This window comes from Oryctolagus cuniculus, chromosome 4 (genome assembly GCF_051225735.1).
Source record: "Oryctolagus cuniculus isolate XC-2025 breed Fujian yellow rabbit chromosome 4, ASM5122573v1, whole genome shotgun sequence".
NCBI lineage: Eukaryota > Metazoa > Chordata > Mammalia > Lagomorpha > Leporidae > Oryctolagus > Oryctolagus cuniculus.
Genome location: NC_142870.1, coordinates 115451242 through 115472164, shown reverse-complemented (window position 1 = coordinate 115472164; position 20923 = coordinate 115451242). Strand labels below are relative to the sequence as shown.

Here is a 20923-nt window from a genome sequence, read left to right as displayed (position 1 = left end):
ATTGGAAGTACATGAATATGTAGTCCTAACAGTAAAGAATTGATTTTATAGAAGTCCTAGTATTTAAAGGGAAGACACTGGAGAGGTGAAAAAAAAATACTTCACTACTTGGCTTCTTGAGCCCAGACACATTTTTCCTCCTAATTTCTTATTTTCTTCAATAATTACTTAATATTTTATATGCTAAATATTACACTGCTTTATCAAGCAATGAAGAAGGGGGCATATCTCTTCATGTAAATACAGACATTTTTGGGACATTGCTGACAGATACATCCTGATTCTTCTTAGTGGTTAACATGTGCATTTAATGTCCTCATTTCATAAAATAAATGTTTTGCTGACAAAACGGTGTAACCAAAAACCCAGAATTTGAAAAGTAAAAATAGCAGGAAAGGGTATTGCCCATAGCCTTTCATGTAACACTGCTAAAAAAAAAATTGCCAAGCTCAGTCAATGTTTTTCTGCAGGAAAGATGGCTAAAATAACTGTTCAAAAATTATCATCCCTCAATGGACAAGAACTACCCACCACTCTAACTGATTATTATGAGACAGCACTTCCATAAGACTGTCCACCACTGGCATAGTGCATTATAGCGCTGACTAGTCAGCCACAGCCAACACCCCAAAAAGTACAACAAATACAGTTCTATTTCATCAAATAAAGTTAAAATATTTAAAGGGCTTGGATAGCAACCTCCATATCCATTTTGCTTAGTGTTTACTAGGCTGTGTATTATGAGAATTAATGAAAAATATGAATTGACTATCAAAGATACTGCTTTTGAATTCCTCATGATCATATGCAGAATCAAAATGTAAAGTCCATTTTGAAATGCCGAGGGGAAAACACATTGGGAGTTAAAATTAAAATTCTCATTACCGTGTCCCATATACATCCACGTTGAGTGCACTTTTCCTGAGTTGCAATGTCTGCATCTGGATAACAAGTAATCTTTTCGCTTTCTAAGAAAGTTTGATCCCATTGAACTCTGAAGTTTCTTCCAAGGTTAAAGTTGAGATTCTCAATTAAGAGAACCTTCAAAAACAAAAGAAAATTAATGATTATTTCTGACTATTGGACAATTTTTGAAATATTCAGATTTTTACAAAATGTGGCACAACTACTTTTCAACACAAATCATTAATAATTCTTACATGTACTTGAGGAATGAAACAGAGGGGAGGAAAATGTCATTTTGTAGCTGAACTGACTAGAATCTTAAAATGGGAAAATAATGAGAGAGTGAAAGACTGATAAAAGGCATTATTTCTAAATCTACACCAGAGTGTCATTCTCAGTTCTGCCACTTAATCCTCAAGAGTATTTGTGGAAATTGTATGTTTTGAATTATTCTCAGTTTCCTCTCCTGTAAAATGGAGATAACAACCTTATAAAAGGAATAATGTGTGGAAATTAAAGCACTTAATACAATGTATGAGGCATAGTTCACAAAATATAGGTGAGTTCCCTCAAAAATATACAGGGAAGAAAAAGGTGGCCACTATGTTTGATGCAGTAGTTCCTATATTCAAAGAATGGGAAAAACATACATTGTCTCTCTTTAATTCTGTCCCTAATTTTATCACTGCTTACAATGTTTGAGGGACAACTTGGCCTCTTACAGGACAGGAAAGATCTGAGCAAATACTTGAAGTCAGAACAATACAGAAACATCGATGGTTCAATCAGAGTTCATAAAAGGAGAAGCAGGAAGAATGACTAAGTAAATGGATAAAAATAGTATCTTAAAGAATCTTGAATAAGAAGCCAAAATATTTTGAATTTTTGTTGTATGGAATAGGTTAGTAAGTTTGAATTCCCAGATGAAGAATGGAGTGATAAATGTATTAGGAATGGTATCAAAGAAAAAATGAAATAGGAGGAGAGATATAGATTAGAGTCCCTTTAACATAAATAATTAACATAATGGAATATTGGCAGAAAAAGTGAAGAGAGAGAACGAAGAGGGAGGGAGCAATGAACAGAAGGAGAGACTGAAGGATGGATGGAGGGAAGGAGGGCGGAGGGAACTGTGATGAAAGTAAGGGGGCAAAGAAGCATCTGAATGGTTAGATATTGTTAAAGATAAGGATATATGACTGCTAAAATATTTTTTAAAGATTGTATTTACCTGGTTGGAGGGATCATATGTGAAATTAGAGTGCGTACTCATTGACTGATTATTTTCTGCCACTGTAACCTGTGTAACGGTCTCCGTCACCCCGAGAATTTTTATAGTCTGAAATGCTAAAGTTGTTCCTTCTGAGTATAATTCATGTGTGCATGTGATATTTAAATTGTTCTGGATGAAAAAAAAGGAGCACAGAGTATTATTTATTAGGTCTTCAGACAAAAAACTTAAAATAGCAACAGAGACATGAAATAGGAAAAGAACCAATCGTGTACCTCTCCATATCTCCCCCAGCATCCAAGTAAGATATATTGATACAATCACTATTAACTGCCTTTTTTGGCATAAATGCCATAAAATTTCTTTTCCAGAAATACCTTGTTGTTTATGATGCAACTTACATACCCCTCTTCTTAATCTATTCTTAATATTTATGAAGAATAATAACTTTGGCAAAAAGAATATAGAAAGAAACTCAACATTTAAAATTATTTATATTATTTATGCAAAATTAATTTTATGCATATGATTTCACCTTCATTCAAAATATGCAATGATATATAAAACATTTTCTGTATGTTGAAATTTTTTTCCTAAGACATGTGACTTAAAAGCAGACGTAATAATTTAAGAAATCTAAAGCCTTCCAAACATCAATTGCATCATCACAAATTCATATCTATTACAGTTAAATACAAAATTACAATACCATGATTTTTTATAAATTGCATAATTTAAGTTTAGCTTTTTCCTTTAACAATTTATTTCATTGTGGTCCATTGAAATCTAAGGTAATTGAGAATATTCTCAAAAACTCATTGTAAAAATCAGTATATTAATAAAATATATATTTCACTGTAACAAAGGAGAATGCTTACGTTAGAAACTGCAAATGTATATAATATGTAGTTGTCATTTTGTACGGTATCTGAAATTAAAGAAAAAATAATATTAAATGTAATGTTACTATTTTGACTTTTTATGGTTTTCAACACTTAGGAAATGTAAAAATTAAGTACTATTTATTAATTAGTTCTAAGCACATTATTTTTAAAGTAAATTTTAAATTATTTGTAAACAAATAATCTTGAAATTTTTCTTTCTGATTAAGAAAATTTAATGAAAATATTTTACTGGTTTAATTTTTCAAAGTGCTATAATACTTAGAGAAATCCAAAGAAGGAAACCACTTATCATTGTAAATATATTATTTTGAACAATGTCAATATCTTTTTCTTTCCATGTTGCAAACTTTGCAACATCAAGTTTTCACTAGGAAGATATATCATATTGCAATTTAATTTTGTATCTTTTTACTTATGTTTTTCTTTATTTTGGCAGAAAGGGATGAATCTGAAGTCATGTAAAACTAAACAAATATTAAACTGTAATTGATGAGGAACAAGGAAGAAAATAATTTTCTGCATCAAGTAAATAATAACATTTTATCAATATGTTTAATAGAAACAGAAGATTAAGGTTAAAATAATTTGGAGAACATAGAGTGTGCAAAATAGAAAAGGAATCCTAGTAATTTATACTCAATTTCAATAATATTAATTTTAAAAATCCTTATCAATCCTAATAAATAAATTGGAATCAGAACTGGAATTGAAGATAACTTTACTGTTTGCATATTTACTAACTAATTTCATTAACAGAAATTTGTGATTTATTTAACTCTTTAAATAAAAATGTACAAAACATATGTGTATCATATCAGTTGACTGATTAAATTATATTCTTTAGATTCTTAATAGCTTGGCTTTATGACAGCCAATTGTCAGTATAAATTTTCTGATAGAAATAAATAAATGTATATGGAGACACACTGTAATTTGACAAATAAAAGTAACCTCAGTGTTGTTTACCATGTGCTATCAACTGTCTTACAATAACGGTATTTGTTTTTTTGCTGACTACGAATAATTTAGGTTTAGATGAAATCCACTTTTACTCAGCTGCTAGGTAGCAAGTGCTTTGAATTCATTATCCTGAGAGAGCTCACTCTTGGTGTGTTTATGTCCCACGGTGTTTAAAATAGAGCTTTGAGGCTTGTGTGCTGGAATAGAATAGGAAATATAGAACAGTAGGGAGGTGTGTGTGTGTGCGTGTGTGTGTGTGTGTGTGTGTTAAAGTACAGACTGATAAATCTTCTTCTAGACCTTGGTAACGACTGTGGGTTTTAATTGAGTTAACGGAAAATTCATGGGAGTATTTGAACAGAGGTGTAATAATTTGAATATATTTAGGAGGTATTATGTTTCCTGCTGAATTGTAAATCAAATAAAAAATTTTAAAAGCCTGGACTGACAAGAACTATGGACCTATGGAACAGCCAGAGAGCTACTGCAGTAATTAATGTCAAATATAGTAAGGACAGTGATGGAGCTACTGAGTAGATTCAGAGCAAGACAGAACCAAGAGAAATTCCTAAAATTTGAGAGAGAATAGTTGGCTCCAATTTTAAAAATTCAATTTAATAGACAAATAATGTGTTTATATATATATACATATGTACCTGTCAAATTTTTACAACAAATTAAAAAATTAGTTTAAGTATATATAACTAATATAGCAATATAAATTTCATAAAGGAACTTAAAAGCCTAAAGTAGATGTAAAAATTTAGTAATTAAAAATGAAAATATAAGACATTTTTTAAATGAAAGAAAGTATAATCAACAAAGCCCAAATTTTCATCAACAAAAACAGAAATTTAAAAGCATATCAATTTGAGACTTACCTTTAGTTTCTCCATCATCCCAGAAAAAGTCTCCTACTGCTGTGTTATCATCATTTAATGCAATTATAAGTCCTAGAGGATTCATACGACTGTTAAGCGAAATTAGATACATATGTGATTAAAAATAAATGTATAATAGTGAAATATTCTATAAACAAGTCAATTTAAATGTAACAGTTTTTCAATATTGTATTGAAATAAGAACATGTATATTAATAAATTGGTATTTGAAAATTCATTAGGAATTTTTTTATTATCAATATTCTTATATGAAAGCAAAAGTTATTAAATACTTAAAAAATAAAGTATAGAAACACATTAAATTCAATACTGATTTTTTGAAAGCCTAGACAGGTGCAAAACTGGAATACTGTAATATTCCCATTCAAATAGGAAAAATTAAATGGACCTTATGAATATACAGTTAAACTTGCATAATCCTAAATTGCTGTGCATTCATTCTACATTTTATATGAAGAATAATTATAAATGCAGCATAAACAATTTAAAATGTATAATGAGATCTTTATAAATGAAGCCAATTTTATAGGATAAATTTGATATATGCTCCATAAATTACATTTCTTAGTTTCATATTACCATAAACTAGTATCCCTGAGGCTATATGTTCCAGGCAATTGTTCTCTACAAAAAGTATTCTTTTCCAGAATGCAGTTGTCAAAGTGCATGTTTCTATTTTTCAGTACTGTTCTATAATATAACTAAGTGTGTGAGGACATAGCCATAAAGCAGTTAAATTCAGAATAGTCAATTCTAGAATCTCAAAATAATTACTCACAGAAGCGCATTCCCTCATCAATTTGATTCCTCCATAAATATTAATGAGAATTAGAGAACCTATTATTGGTCCAGACACCATTTCAGGTGTGAGATCAAATTGTACAAAGCCACGTATTTGTTTCATAGGACTTACAGTTACGGTGATTAGACACATTTCATATAAGAAAATGTAAAAAATATATAATATATGATAATGTTAATGTCACAAATACAGTAGTGTAAAGAACAAAGTGACTATCAAGTTGGGTAATGCGGAGCATGGGAAAAATATGAATTCAATGGCACCTCTGTTCGCTTGTACTCAGAGTGAATACTACAAAGTAGAACATCAGAGCTTTCAAGTGTCTTCTTTTTTCCTAAGTGTTTTTGAGATTTTTCTATCACTAAGCAACTTAGAGTATCTCTTGCTCTTTACATAAAATGAAATATCCACCTCATTTATCAACTTAAAAGTAAAACTTTTATTATAATTTAAAAATTATGATATCCATGTATTTAAAATTCAAATATATTAGCAAGTGACATAATTTTATCAATTATGTAGCAAATATTAACATTTAACATTTTATTAAGAATGAGACATTGTCTTTAATTCTGCATACTTTATAGAAATTTGAATCAATTTTCAGTGTATGGGACAAATTTCTCTTTATATACATTTTATCACTCACGATATTTGTAACAAATCACATAATTTGATACTTTGTATAACAATAATAATTACCTCTGTGTGTCCAATATTTTCCGATAAAAAACCTAAACATTGATATCTGATTCTTAGTAAAAATGCTACATATGAACACAAACTCTGTGTTAGGTTGTAGCTAATGATCTTTCAAGGTACCTTGCTGTTGTTGTTACAGCAGGTTGTTGAATGGGGATAATGTAACCTCCTCTAAGATGCAGTCCTATTTTGTCTGCTGGAAGACTCATTTCCACCCGTTGCTTTCTCCATGGCCTTTTTGCACCCTAATTTGTAAAAGATAAAATAATTTTTACTATTAGAGAGGAACTTGAACTCTATGTCATGAGAATTAAAATTTATATACTGAAACAATTTTTATCATGAGTAATTGATGTCATCTAAATGAATATTTGTATATTGTTTTCTGACTTTCAGAGAAAATTATTCTTTTCAGCTTATTGAATAAATCATAGAAAATAAGCTCACATTATCAAAAATACAAAATATTAACATAAACAAATTTATTCCTTACTATAATAATTCTCAAATATTCTTCATCCACTCCACTTGAGTTTTGTTTTAATCTAATCATATTTAGGGAAAAGTATTTTCTTAAGCATTATTTATACAAAATATATGATATTTATTTGATATATATATGAATAAATGAATATATTTCTTAACAAATAAAAGTGCGTGCAAAATAATGTTTTTTAGAATGAATGCTCAAGAGGTCTTGGTCAAATAATAAAAAGACTATCTGAATGAGTGCTGCTCTTTTCCCTATCCAAGGTTGAAATGCAAAAGTTTTACACATGGTTGAAACTATCATATTATGCAACATAGAGTTTCTCACTGCTCTATTCTAGCATTAAGATATAGAAAGCAAGATAAAAGTATTCAAATAAGTCATTACTCTTTCATAAAATTATTTTTCCACAATTTTAAAATGCCTATGTCTTTATACAAAGAAATATAAGTTCATATTAAAGATTAGCTCATGTAAAAATATATTTACATAGTTTTTTGCAGAATTTCAAATTTTAAATTCTTATTTTATAATAGCAGAAATCTTAAATTTCCATGTATTGATGTTTGAAAATGTAATGCTTACAAGCCCATCAGTATATAAAAGTACTTACTGTTTCATAATCATACCAAACAGCATCAGGAATGTATGCACTCACTGTCTCTGCTCCCTATATTAACACAAGATAATGCATGTTATTGTTTTTTTTAAATTTTTATAAATTTTTTTATAATTCTTAACAAGCACACACTTCACAAATGATATGTTGATTTTCCATAGTTAGGGAGAGGGAGAAAACTTCTTATGCATTCACCCTGAGTATTTCTCAGTGATTGGATTCAAAGAACTATTTTATCAGGTTTAGATAATATCATAATATAAACAAATCAAAAGCAAAGAAATATAGATAAAATTAGTTTAGGTGTTAACTACAATAATGCATGCAAATGTTACCAAATGTTACCAAATGGTAACTGAAAATGTGAATAAGTCCATTCCTCTATTTAAAATTAATTAAATATGGCCGGCGCCGCGGCTCACTAGGCTAATCCTCCGCCTAGCGGCGCCGGCACACCGGGTTCTAGTCCCGGTCGGGGCGCCGGATTCTGTCCCGGTTGCCCCTCTTCCAGGCCAGCCCTCTGCTGTGGCCAGGGAGTGCAGTGGAGGACGGCCCAGGTGCTTGGGCCCTGCACCCCATGGGAGACCAGGAAAAGCACCTGGCTCCTGGCTCCTGCCATCGGATCAGCGCGGTGCGCCGGCCGCAGTGCGCCGGCCGCGGCGGCCATTGGAGGGTGAACCAACGGCAAAGGAAGACCTTTCTCTCTCTCTCTCTCTCTCACTGTCCACTCTGCCTGTCAAAAAAAATAATAATAATAAAAAAAAAAAATAAAATTAATTAAATAGGACCCATATGATTAATTCCATTATTTTTTCAAGAGTTTTTTTTTATCTGCTGATTTTAAAGTTCTCTTTTGCTTATAATTTAGCAAAATTTCAGTGTGGTTTTTTTTTTTTATTTTAGTGAGACCTCATTTTGTTCACTATAAATTTGGTTTGGGTTAAATAAATAACGCTTTTTTTTTTGGAGAATACTAATTTTATAAAATTCTCTTACCCCCAGCTCGATGTCACTTATTTGATAAGCATTAATCTACTTAATATTTTATGTTTTTGAAGTATTTTCAACATTTTAAAATTCAATTAGTTGTGTATTAGCTTGAAGTAGCCCATTTAGTAGCATTTGTTACTCATATATTTTGTAATGTGGTATGAATTGGGTTATATAAACTTCCCTTAAGCAATGTGTTTTTTAAACTTTCAAAACCTACCTGTGTCAAAACAGGAGTAATGAGTAAAGCGGGGCCCCATAAAAACTCTCTGTCCTCAACCCAGCTGTTTGTGTCCTCATAAAACCTAGTAATAATACAGGTATTTAAGAGACAACAATACAACTTTTTAGCAAAATTCTCTGTTCGATTAACATTTCTGTTTTTCTCATAACTGCTGTTAGCGGTGGTTTTACTTGTTGATATGTCATTTTGAGTAGACAGTTTGTACTTCCTTTATGGTTCACCTCACAGTGAAGAAGGAAGAGAGGCAGGAAGCAGGGAGAAAGGAAGAAGAAAAGAAGGAAGGAAGAGAGGCAGGAAACATGTTCATCTGGTGTTCAGTAAAATCTATCACAGAAGACATGATTACATTTAATCTGTAATGAACAACTCTTGTGTTTATTTTTCTCTTATAGGTTCATAAAGTATCAGACATATCTCATATTCTTTTTTCTTTGTGAATTTTTCATTATAAGCTCCAATTTTATCCTGTATTTCAACGGGTCTTAAAGTCATTTCTTGAGGAAAGGCCCTACTTTGATGCAACGTACTAGGATAACGAGAGTTTACTTTTGTTCTCTACTGTTCTACACTCTTGATGAATATTTTGGATGAGTTTCACAATGTAAATGTGTGCTTTAGCAAGTATATGTTTAATCTTTCTTATTGATTTAATTTTTCTAAAAAACATTATCTATCTTTTTTCTTTGTAAGTACTACCTAGTTCACACATGCCTAGCTTTATCCTGTACAATCAACACAAAATTAATTATATTGAGTACTGTCATTACATAATTCATCAAATTGTTTATACAAATTTAAAAGCAAGCAGCAGAAAATAATTTGATGTCTTATTTCTCTTCTATATATACATACGTTTGAATACATTTTAGAAGATATGATTCTTATCCTTAGTACTTACTCATGAAGAACTGGCCTTGCTACTGTTTCTCCAAACGCATGGGCTTTGTAAAATAGAGTATAGAGGAAAGGCAATAAGGTATAGCGGATATTTAAGTAGTGCCGAGATGACTTAACCAAAAGTGAGTCTTGTCCAAAAAATGCGGGATCCTGATGCTGTGGAATAAAAACATAGATTAAAATAAAAAAAATGGATACATGAATGGAAATAAAAATAGAAATATCTTTACCTACTTTTAAAAATCAAATTGCCTAACTTTGAACTTGTTTGTAAAATACTAACATTAGCCCTGTTTATCATCAAAATGTCTAAATATTTCAGTGTTTGTGTTTTCATTTGGTTACGTGAGGGTACTTCAAAAAGCACATCATATAATTGAATTAAAAACTAAATTGATTTTGGTTTAAAAATGTTTTAAATCCATGAAAAGTTTCTTCACAATATACATTTTCCATGAACTCATGAAAACTTTTTGTATCTTTTATTGAGCTTCACTTTAATGTGGAAATTTCTCATTTAAATACACAGAAGTAATGAAAACATGAATAGGTTTTTAGTGGTTAATGGTGGTAGGATGAATTCTTGGCTCTAAGTTTCTTCATGCTCCCTTGCACCTATCTTCTCTTGGTAACTGCAGAATTTGCTACTAAAGGTGGAGGGTACCTACTGGCCGTCTGAGTTTATAATCAGCGAAGTGACATTCTCTGGCCGACGAGATGTTAGGACCCATGACACATTCAAGCAAAGGCTTGAAATGTGCTTTCCTGAGGACACGCTGTCTGATGCCTTGCCATCAGCATTAAAATAATAATCATAGTCAGTTTTCTGACTCAGGAACACAAGGAACAAAGTTGCTGGGCCTGCCTGCAGACTTCCAACATGAAGCCCAATATGTGTGCTGGGTCCATGCTGTATCAACTTACTCCCTCACAAGTTTAGATTTGCTGCCATAGGTAAGAAAATTACTACCTTCATAGATCCAGAATGTATTATGTTACTTTGAAGTCATGTTTTCCTTTGGCTGCAGCTGGCCATTGAACAAGCATGACGGTAATACTATGTAGGCCTTTTCTGGGAAATACAGGATTATTCTATGGGTCAATTTTTCCTATTGACCCGAATAAAACATTGTTGGAACTGGGCTGAAGTATATGACACTCCTTATCAAATCACCTTTTCCGTTTTGTCTTTTTTTTTTTTTTTTTTTTTTTTTTGACAGGCAGAGTGCACAGTGAGAGAGAGAAAGACAGGGAGAAAGGTCTTCCTTTTCCATCGGGTCACCCCGCAATGGCCAGCACACTGCGGCCAGCGCTCTGTGCGGATCTGAAGCCAGGAGCTAGGTGCTTCTCCTGGTCTCCCATGGGGGTGCAGGGCCCAAGCACTTGGGCCATCCTTCACTGCCCTCGCGGACCACAGCAGAGAGTTGGACTGGAAGAGGAACAACCGGGACAGAATCTGGCGCCCCGACCGGGATTACAACCCAGGTGTGCTTGTGCTGCAGGCGGAGGATTAGCCTAGTGAGCTGCAGTGCCGGCCCCCTTTTCTCTTTGACAATTTCAGGCATGAACTCTGTTCTAAAGGTTCTCTCCACTTTCTCCTGCTCCCTCCCCTTTACCCTCCATAGGAATTTCAACTTGAAATCTCTAGTATGTCTCATACCATCTTGTCATCTGCTTTATATGGAGAATAGAAATGAATACAGTATAAAGTAATTAATATGGTGATCCTCTGCGGACACATATTCCTTGAACATATCTTTAGGGTGGATCATGCAGTCACTAATATCCATTTTGGGACTTTATTTCTGCTGTGATACCTCTTTGAAGCTGAGCTGAGCAACTGTCACTCATCTCAGATAATGCCCTGTATGCAACTAATGTTTGAACATTAAAAAAGTTACTAACCAAAATGTGTTAGTTGACTTAATGAGTTAACTAAACTACACCAATACCTTTTTTTAAAATTCACTATGAGAAGCCATAATATACTGAATCTCCAGGTTGGAAGGAGAACTCTCTATTCTTTGTACTTTTTACCTCACCTGTTAAGACCAATGTTTTGTTAGTGTTAGCTTTGCTTTTCCCAACAGCTTTATCCCAGATTTATTTATTATTGAAATACTCTGGACTCAAATAGCTTTGGAATTGTCTCTAACTTGTTGTTTCCCTTTAGAAAAATTGAAACTGGAAATTCTTGATAGTGTATTATATTTTTATGGGAGAAAAATTGCCTTGAACCTACATAGTTATATCTGTCATATCCATACTCAAAAAGATTTGGCTCTTATTAAATAAAAATGTTATTAAACAAAATAGTGCTGATTTATTACAGTTGTATATGGTTAGACTTAAATAAAATATTGCGCGCATTTCGTACTATGTGTTCCTTATTCGACCATTTATAAAGAATTAAAGGAGATTATCAGTATATTAGGTTCTCAGGGTCACAACAAATGCATAATTACCATAATACAGTTCTCATTAATTCTCAAGTTAATGTGATATTAGTACAAAAAGAACATACAAAGTGGCCATGGCCTTCAGAAGATGACTTACAACTATTTATGAATTATGATATCAGGTTTCAAAATATATCAATATATAATTTAATGTATTCTTAAAAATGTGACTTGCTGTATTTTAAAATGTGGAGAAGTATAGCAAGACATACTTACCTCAAATCCATCAGCATTATGATTTCTGGAAAACGGATAAAAGGCCCCAAGTTGCATCCACCTTCTGCAAAGCTCTTCTGTGGTTTCAGCCTGAAATCCACAGATATCTGCACCAACCTAAATAACAATATATCCATTATTCATACTGTTAGCGTTATCATATTTGTGTAAAATGTCACATTTTATGCCTCAGCTAATTTGTATTATTTAAAATCTCCTTTATTGTCTTTATATACTCTTTCATAAACCAGTTTTCTTTTTTATCTTTGCATCAGCCTTGCTCTGATTACATTATAACACATACTTTTTTCTTCAGTGTCTTTGTATAAATTTTCTTAGCCTCACGTATATAATTTATTTTCTCTTGTGACCTAATCATTAATTCACTGTACAAAGATCAAATTATGGTATTAAAATATGTTGGTTCTTAAAACAAAGCATCCTTATTGGTTTTTATCATTTATATTTTTGAAGATATAAAATAGTTAAAAAGTATGTATTTGTATTGATTTTAAGAAATTATTTCAAATAACATTCTGATATTCCCACTCTATCCCAAAGGACTCTCTAGGAAATACTATCATAAATTTAGTATTTAACTTTTAGAGAGTTTTCTTTATTTTTCTACATGAAAACATATGCATTTATAAACAATATATAGGATCATGTTACATATTAATTAACTTTATGTAAATGGTATATTTTATGAATTGCAATGTTTTTTTCTTAATAGGCAATGTTATTAATCTTATAAATATTATTTTGGTGCTGTATTGTATAGGGTTATATGACTTTACAATACTTCTTTGAAGTTAATATATAAGATGTAAAAAAAAATCCTTACAAGTTCTATGATATATATATATACATAGGACCATATTTCTAATTAATCAGAAATATACTTTTTATGAGATAACTGTTACCATTTATAAGCACTATGGTAAAACATGAAAGTTCCTACTATTCATTAGCTTTCCAAATAGTTTATGGCTTTATTTAAAAAATTTTTTAAAAAATTTGTATATGTTTGAAAGGCAAAGTCATAGAAACAGAGAGAGAGAAAGAGAGGGAGAGAGAGAGAGAGAGAGAAAGAGAGAAGATTCAGCAAGAGAATGAGATCCTTCATCAGCTCACACTCCAAATGGCCACAATGTCCAGGACTGTGGTGTGCTGAAGTTAGGAGAAAGGAGTGTCTTCCAGGTCTCCCTCATGAGTACAGGTACCCAAGCTTGTGGGCCATCCTTTATTGCTTTCCAAGGCACATTAGCAGGGAGCTGGATAGGAAGTGGTGCAGCCAAGACTAGAAATGGCACCCAAATGGAATGCTAATGTCACAGGTAGTGGCTTAATCTGTTGTGCCACAATGCCAACCACTATGTCTTTTGACATTTAATTTTTATCACTTGTTTATACAAAATGCGTATTTTTATTTTTGAGACAACACAATTTTAATTTAATTATATCACCAAAGTATATTTGAATTTCTCATTATTAGAGTAATTGGGAATATTTTCATACTTTTGTTGCATCTATAAAACCACCTGCTATGCATCCTTACTAATTTTATAATTTTTCTTGTTTTATATAGATTTGCAGAAGGCACTTTTTCTTGAGCATCAATAATTTATTGGCAATATACCTGGAAAATACTTCCCTATATATGATGCTTTTTATTTTTTAGCTTTGTAAAATACTTTTTGATGCACAAAAGTTTTAATTTTCTTTAGGTCAAGTTTATGTTTCCTGTATGATTTGTGCCCTTTGTGTTCTTCTTAATTATACCTGTAACCTAACATCATAACTTCACTATCTTCTAAAATGGTCAAAATTCAATTTCAAAACAAATTTCACACATGATACCAAGAGTCAATTTCTGTGTATATGGTATGAAAAACGGACACATTTTATTTTTCACTTTAAATGGGTACTCAATTGCCTATATGAATAGCTGATACATTTCCTCACTTAACTATAGTGTTGGTGCTTTAACAAATTCCCACATAAGCATGGGCCTGTCTTATTTTACCTTACCATTCTATTCACATATCAAACATCCAGTACCATTTTGTTGATTACTGTAACTTTATCTAGTATGTCAAATCTTTATTTTTTTGTACTTTTTAAAAAAATGCATTGTCTTCTACCTGAAATCTAGAATAATCTGCTTTGTTTCCAAAGTCCTTTGTATGGCTTAAAATCTAATTCCCCTGAATTAGGGTAGCAGTATGGGGAGAATATGCACTTATAATCTGTTTTTCCTTTATATCTAGGAACATGGTATATTTTTAATTTGTTTAGTTGTTATTTGGAATTTTATCAAAAGCCTTATCTGTAGTTTTAATATTTATTCATTACTATTTATTGATTGGTTATAATAAATATTTTATATTAAAATGCATTATAATATTGAATATCTATTTTCTTTTTGATAAAGTATCCTATAAATTGATATTTTTTGTTAAATTTTCAAAATCATCTCTGTATATCTTTTTAAATATTTTCTCCAGAGACTTGCTTTTGTTCATTAATTTATTATCCTACTTTCATTACCTGAATCTTTCATAAGGTTTATTCTTTTATCTCTTTCCATTCAAATTCATGCATTTCACTCATTAATAACAAGTCTCTGCTTCTAATTTAAGCTTTCATTTTTTCTAAATATTAATTTAGCTCATTTTCACTGGTGGTAATAAGAAGTAACATTGTTAACATTTAGTTATAGACTCATTTTCTTTTTCCATTAATATTCAGTTTAGTTTTTGACACAAGGATAATTTGATACTTTTTTTAATTTCCTGATGCACAATTGTATGTGTTTGTCCATGTGTTCCCTGTGTCTGTGTCTGTCAACTGTTCTGTTTGGTTGGTTAGCTTTTGGTGTTGATCTTACTTGTGCAAGCTATGAAAGAAAGAATACATGAATCAGTATAATTTCCTAAATATTTTACATTTTTTGTTATGTGCTTGGTATCTTAAGTCTTGGGCATCAATCGTATAATTTTTTATTTTATATAATCCGAGACTTTCCAGAATTCATATATTTAGAATTTTCTATTTTCCTCACTTTCAATATGTCTCTGTTCTCATCTTTTTGTCTTCTAGGTATAGGAAATATCTTTATTACCTTTCTAATTCTAATCTGATAAGGTAGTATTTTCTAGTTTTTTAAATAAACAGACATTTGACATTTAGTTTTATAACAAATATATTTGGATTTATCCATATCATCTTATCTGGTACTTTGTTTTATCATAAAAGCTTTTTCAGTGCTTTGTTTATATTTATGTTTGTTTCTTGAATTTACTTAAATAAGTAAATTTGTTAATTCCACTGTCTCACACTAAGGTTTTGAATATTAAAGAATCATCCATATTCTCATTTTCCCATAAATTTTTAAAGAACACAGATTTTTTGATATACCTTTTAATCTTTTCACAAAAAAAATTAATATTATAAAACAATTAACTTAATTTGTTGCCCTATACGTGCCGTATGAAACAGACTTACCAAAGGCATTCCAAACAAACCGAACTCTAGCATCCCAGTGATAGACCACTCCATTTGTTCCCAAGTAGCCGTGTTATCTCCTAGCCAATGTGCAGCATGTCTTCCACTTCCAGCAAAAGTTGACCGAGTAAGGATGAAGCTTCTCTTGTTAGGGAAAACTCTTTCTACAGCTCTAAAAATGAAGTCACATTAGAAAAAACATCAAATTAAGAAAAAATATTTCTTTTGAAAATAAAATTGCTATATATAAGTTGTAAATATTCATTTTCAATCTAGGTTTATAATTTCAAAGCAAATCCAAGATATTTTTAGATATTTTGTCATGTTTGTATTTAGCCATCAACATTTTTTATTTAACCTTCATATTGATATTAAGACCTGTATTTCATCAACAATTGCATTATAGGATATTTACACAATGCTAGAAAATAAGTAATCAATAAATGTTTGTTCTCTTATTGTATTTTTCCCCAAAGAAACCTATTATTTAAGGAATACAAACTCCATACATTTCCTAAATACAACTTTAGGAATGTAGTGATTATTCTCACCATACCCACCCTCCCACCCACTTTCCAATCCCTCCTCTTCTTGCCTCTCCCATTCTCAGTCCCATTCTCTGCTAAGATCCATTCAGATTAATTTTACACAAGAAGACTAACTCTATACTAAGTAAAGTTTTCAATGATTTGCACCAAAAAAAAAAAAAAACTTTTGAGACAAGGGCTGTTTAAAGTCACTGCATCTTGAAGATAATTTCATTTCTTTTTTATTAGAAACTTAATGAACTTTAAAGAAGCATCCAAGAATGATACCTCATGTTTCTTTACATGCAAGTATTTTCACAATGCATTAGAAATTTCCTTGGATGAATACTCGTTAAAATGCTATGCTTTAATGGAAACTTTTTTTTGGAAAAGAGTTAAGAGTATGTTCTAGGGATACAGTTTTCCATAAACTTATTATAAATTTCATCCTTAGGAAATAATTATATCCTGAGATGGCAAGCATAATCAAAATTTTGAAGGATATTTAAATGTGCAAATTAAGAAAGATTCCTGGTTAAGTACATATACCATGAAGTTCCTGATAATTGAGTTCCAAATTCATGTATATTGATAAAGAAACGGATATCTTCAAAGCCCTAAGATTTTAGCATCAAAATATTTGTATTAACTTTATTTTCTTTCTTATTCTTGCTACTCTCTTAGCACATCGATAAATTAACAAAAACATTTCTAAACAATAAAGATAAGTTTTTGAATGAAAGTTAACTTACCTTTCAGTGGCTATAGCCATGCTATATCCATATAGGCTGTGAACATCATACTGTTTTCCCCAGTACTGCACAGAATCCATGCAAAGTGTTTTGGAATACATGAGCTTATCAACAATATCTTACAGAAAATATAAAAACATAACATAAATATTATCTTACCATGTTAGTCTTTTATCTCTATGTATGATGTGCTATGTAGCTAAAACACATTGAGAGATGGCACTTTCATTAAGTTCTAATTAAGTTCCACCATCCATTCCTGTTGAACGTGGAATAACTACCAGATGCATATTAACTCAGAAAATACTCTGCTTCTTACTGAATTTCTAGAAAAATAATTCTATCAAGTATACAAAAAACATATCTATATTACATCATAAATTTATAAACTAATTTTAAGCCATTGTAATAGAACCATATTTAAGCAAAATCCAATGGAGAAAAAGTTTTGGTTTACTGGAATAGAAACATTGGTTTCAGGATTTCAAAATTATACCATAGATTGTGACTTAGAAATATATGATGGGGGCTGGCACTGTGGCTCAGTGGGCTAAGCTTTCACCTGCAGCACCGGCATCCCAAATATGCACCAGTTCTATTCCTGATGCTCCTCTTTGGATTCAGCTCTCTGGTATGGACTGGGAAAGCGGGAAAAGATGGCCGAAGTCCTTGGGCTCCTGCACCCGCTTGGGAGCCGGGAAGAAGCTCCTGCTCCTGGGTTTGGATCGACCCAGCTTTGGCCTTTGCGGCCATTTGGGGTGTGAACCAGCAGATGGACGATCTTTCTGTCTCTCCCTCTCTCTGTCTGTAACTCTACCTCTCAGGTAAAATAAATTTAAAAAAATTTTAAAAAACAAATATATGATGTAATTTACCAGCTAAGAAAGTTATCCTCAGTTAATGATAATTTGATATGCAAATGAAATTTATTTACCAGGAATGTAAGGTGGATAATTCAATGTGTTGTCATTACAGCCCTTATTTGAGCCTTGAACAAAGCTGGACACTTCATTCATGTCCTGAGGGGATTTAAAATGAAGAATAGAAAATTTTAAATAATTATAAATCATGTAAACAGGAACTCTCTAATCAATTAAAAACGTTTTTATTTAAGGCAACCATGATGTTCTTTCATTCAAAGACAAATACAAGCTACCAATCTAAAAATAAAAAGAATATACCTTTTATAAAACAGATATCCTAGAATTCAGAGACTTTAAAGAAGCATAATACATTCATCTACTTATTCTTACTTATTCATTTATATATAAAACATGTTCACTGTAACTATTAAACCACTATTTTCTTTTATTTTTTAAGATTTACCCATTTATTTAAAAGGCAAAAAGAGAGAGAAGCAGAGATACACAGAGAAAAAGATCTTCCATCCGCTGGTTCACTCCCCCAAATGGCCACAATTTCCAGTGCTGGGGCAAGCTATAGCCAAGATTCAGGAATTTCCTCCAGGTTTCCCACATGGGTGGCAAAGGCCCAAAAACTGTACCATCCTCCACTGCTTTCCCCAGGCCATCAAGAGTTAGCTGGATAGGAAGGGGAGCAGCCATGACATTAACTGATGCCCATATAGGATGCCAGCTGTGGGCTAGGCTGTGGCTTCACCCACCATGCCAAAACATGGATCCCTTAATCTGCTCTGTTCTGAATTTTTGTCAGTCTTCTCATTGTGAGTCTAATATCAAACATATAATATTTATTCATTAAACATATACAGTTCCTGATAGCATTTATCTACTTTCTTTGATATGCTAAGCACGTACTTAACAACATATTTGCCTTATGCACTTTCCCATAATCAGAGAATTAAAATGAAGGGAAGGTGTTTGCTTTATTGGTTAAGACACATACATCGTAAATAGGAGTGACTGGGTTCAATTTCTGACTCCAACTTCCACTAACACAAACTCTGGGAGGTAATGGTGATGCCTCACTAACAGTCACTAAAGTTAATAAAGGGACATAACAGTTACACAGTCAATAAATGAAATAATTTCTATTCCTGTTTTTGTTATATTTATGCAAACTTGCCATAAAAGTTTGAAGATCTTCCAGTAATCACTTAGTGAAAAATTGATTTGTTTTGTAGTAAAGAGTTAAGAGTGGACAAGTGTTTAGGTTCCTGCTACCGGTGGGTTTGACCTAGATGAACCTCTTGGTTCCTGCTCAGCCCTGATCATTGGGGCCACCTAGGAAGTGATCCAGAGGATGGATGATCTCTCTCTCTCTGTTTCTCACTTGCTCTCCCTCTTTCTGTAACTCTGCGTTTCTAAATAAAGTAAATCTTTGAAAAAAAAAAAAACAAATAGCAATACTTTTCATAGAACCCTGTTAACATGATTGTCAGAACATGATCATTTACCAGCTCACAAAATAAGTCTTATTCAACAATCATGAAGATAAATTATTAACCTACTAACAGAAAAACACTTTTATTTATTTTTGGTACATTTTATTTCAGATGTAGCTTTTATATATTATTACCTTTCATTAATGTGTCTAAAATATATAAATTTGACTAAATTTGGTCTCTAGAAAATTCCACAGTACCTTTCTTTAACTTATCCAAACAATTTAAATGACATTATAATTATTTAATATTATGTAAAAGTGAATTCAATTAGCATTTTCAGTATTACAACCAATAGATTAAAAACATTCTATGCTTCAGTGCTTTGATAGTACAGTGTACCTAGAGTTATTCAAATCTTGTTCAGTAAAGCCACTATGGAAGACAGTATGAAGATACATCAAAAATCTGAATAAAGACATACCATATGACCCAGCCATCCCACTCCTGGGAATTTACCCAAGGGATAGGAAATGAGTAAACAAAACACCTCCATGTTTATTGCAGTTCAATACACAATAACTAAGACATGGAATCAACATAAATGCCCATCAACTGAAGACTACATAAAGAAATTATGGGATATGTACACTATGGAATACTACACAGCAGTAAAAAGAGTGAGATAGGCCAGTCCCATATTGGACAGATACCATTTGTTCTCCCCAATCTGTGAGAACTAATAGAGAACCTAAAATGGAATCTGTAGAAGTGAAATTGACTTTGAGAAGGGATAATTTGAACTTCCTTTGTCTTGACTGAGAAGGAAAAGTTTCATTTTCTTTGTTTTTTTTGTCGTTTTTTTTCTTCATACTGTGTGTTGAATTCTTTACTTAGCATAGAGCTAATCATATGTGTATAAAGTCAATTAAAAATATATTTCAGTAAAAAATAAGAGTGAGAATAAGAGAAGGAGGAGTAAATTTGTAACTGTAAAGCTGTATAGCTCTGTATACATCCCTAAGGACATATTTCTAAGGGTACAGTTTAAAAACTTATCATGGGACTCCAAATCCCATAAAACTTTGTGATAAAAACACCATCTTAATTGTTAAAGTGTTCAAATTAAGTGTTAAAGGAACATATATATATATATATAGGATTAAGTGTTAAAGAGATCATATAAATAGAATTAAGTGCCTGATAATAATAATAGACATAATTAAAAAGAAGAGAATATCCATATGGGAAGCAGTCCACATAGCAGACTCATTGAATGACAATCACTTTAAGTAACACTCTGACCTCAGAATCAGCCTTAAAGGCCTCCTGGTCTGGCTGAAAAGCCGATGAGAGCATTTCAGGCATGGCAAGCCAAGACATTGTGGCATAAAATACCCTACATGAAGGATCTCTGTGAGTGAGACCCCAGTAGAAAAAAGTAGCCATAAAAAATGGATGTACCTTTCTCTAAAGGGAGGAGAGAACTTCCACTTTGTTTATGGCCTT

The 20923-nt window shown here is 31.7% G+C and overlaps 1 protein-coding gene across 1 annotated transcript in view; it reads right to left on the bottom strand.

The window, feature by feature from the left end:
- Window positions 1-20923, bottom strand: part of SI (sucrase-isomaltase) — a 93019-nt gene that overhangs the window by 49337 nt on the left and 22759 nt on the right. The window contains 12 exon segments of the mRNA NM_001082266.1: window positions 886-1041; window positions 2138-2308; window positions 3016-3065; window positions 4884-4972; window positions 6529-6653; window positions 7512-7568; window positions 8728-8812; window positions 9650-9804; window positions 12324-12440; window positions 15831-16002; window positions 17110-17227; window positions 18044-18128. Of these exon segments, the coding sequence (NP_001075735.1) occupies window positions 886-1041; window positions 2138-2308; window positions 3016-3065; window positions 4884-4972; window positions 6529-6653; window positions 7512-7568; window positions 8728-8812; window positions 9650-9804; window positions 12324-12440; window positions 15831-16002; window positions 17110-17227; window positions 18044-18128 (1380 nt within the window).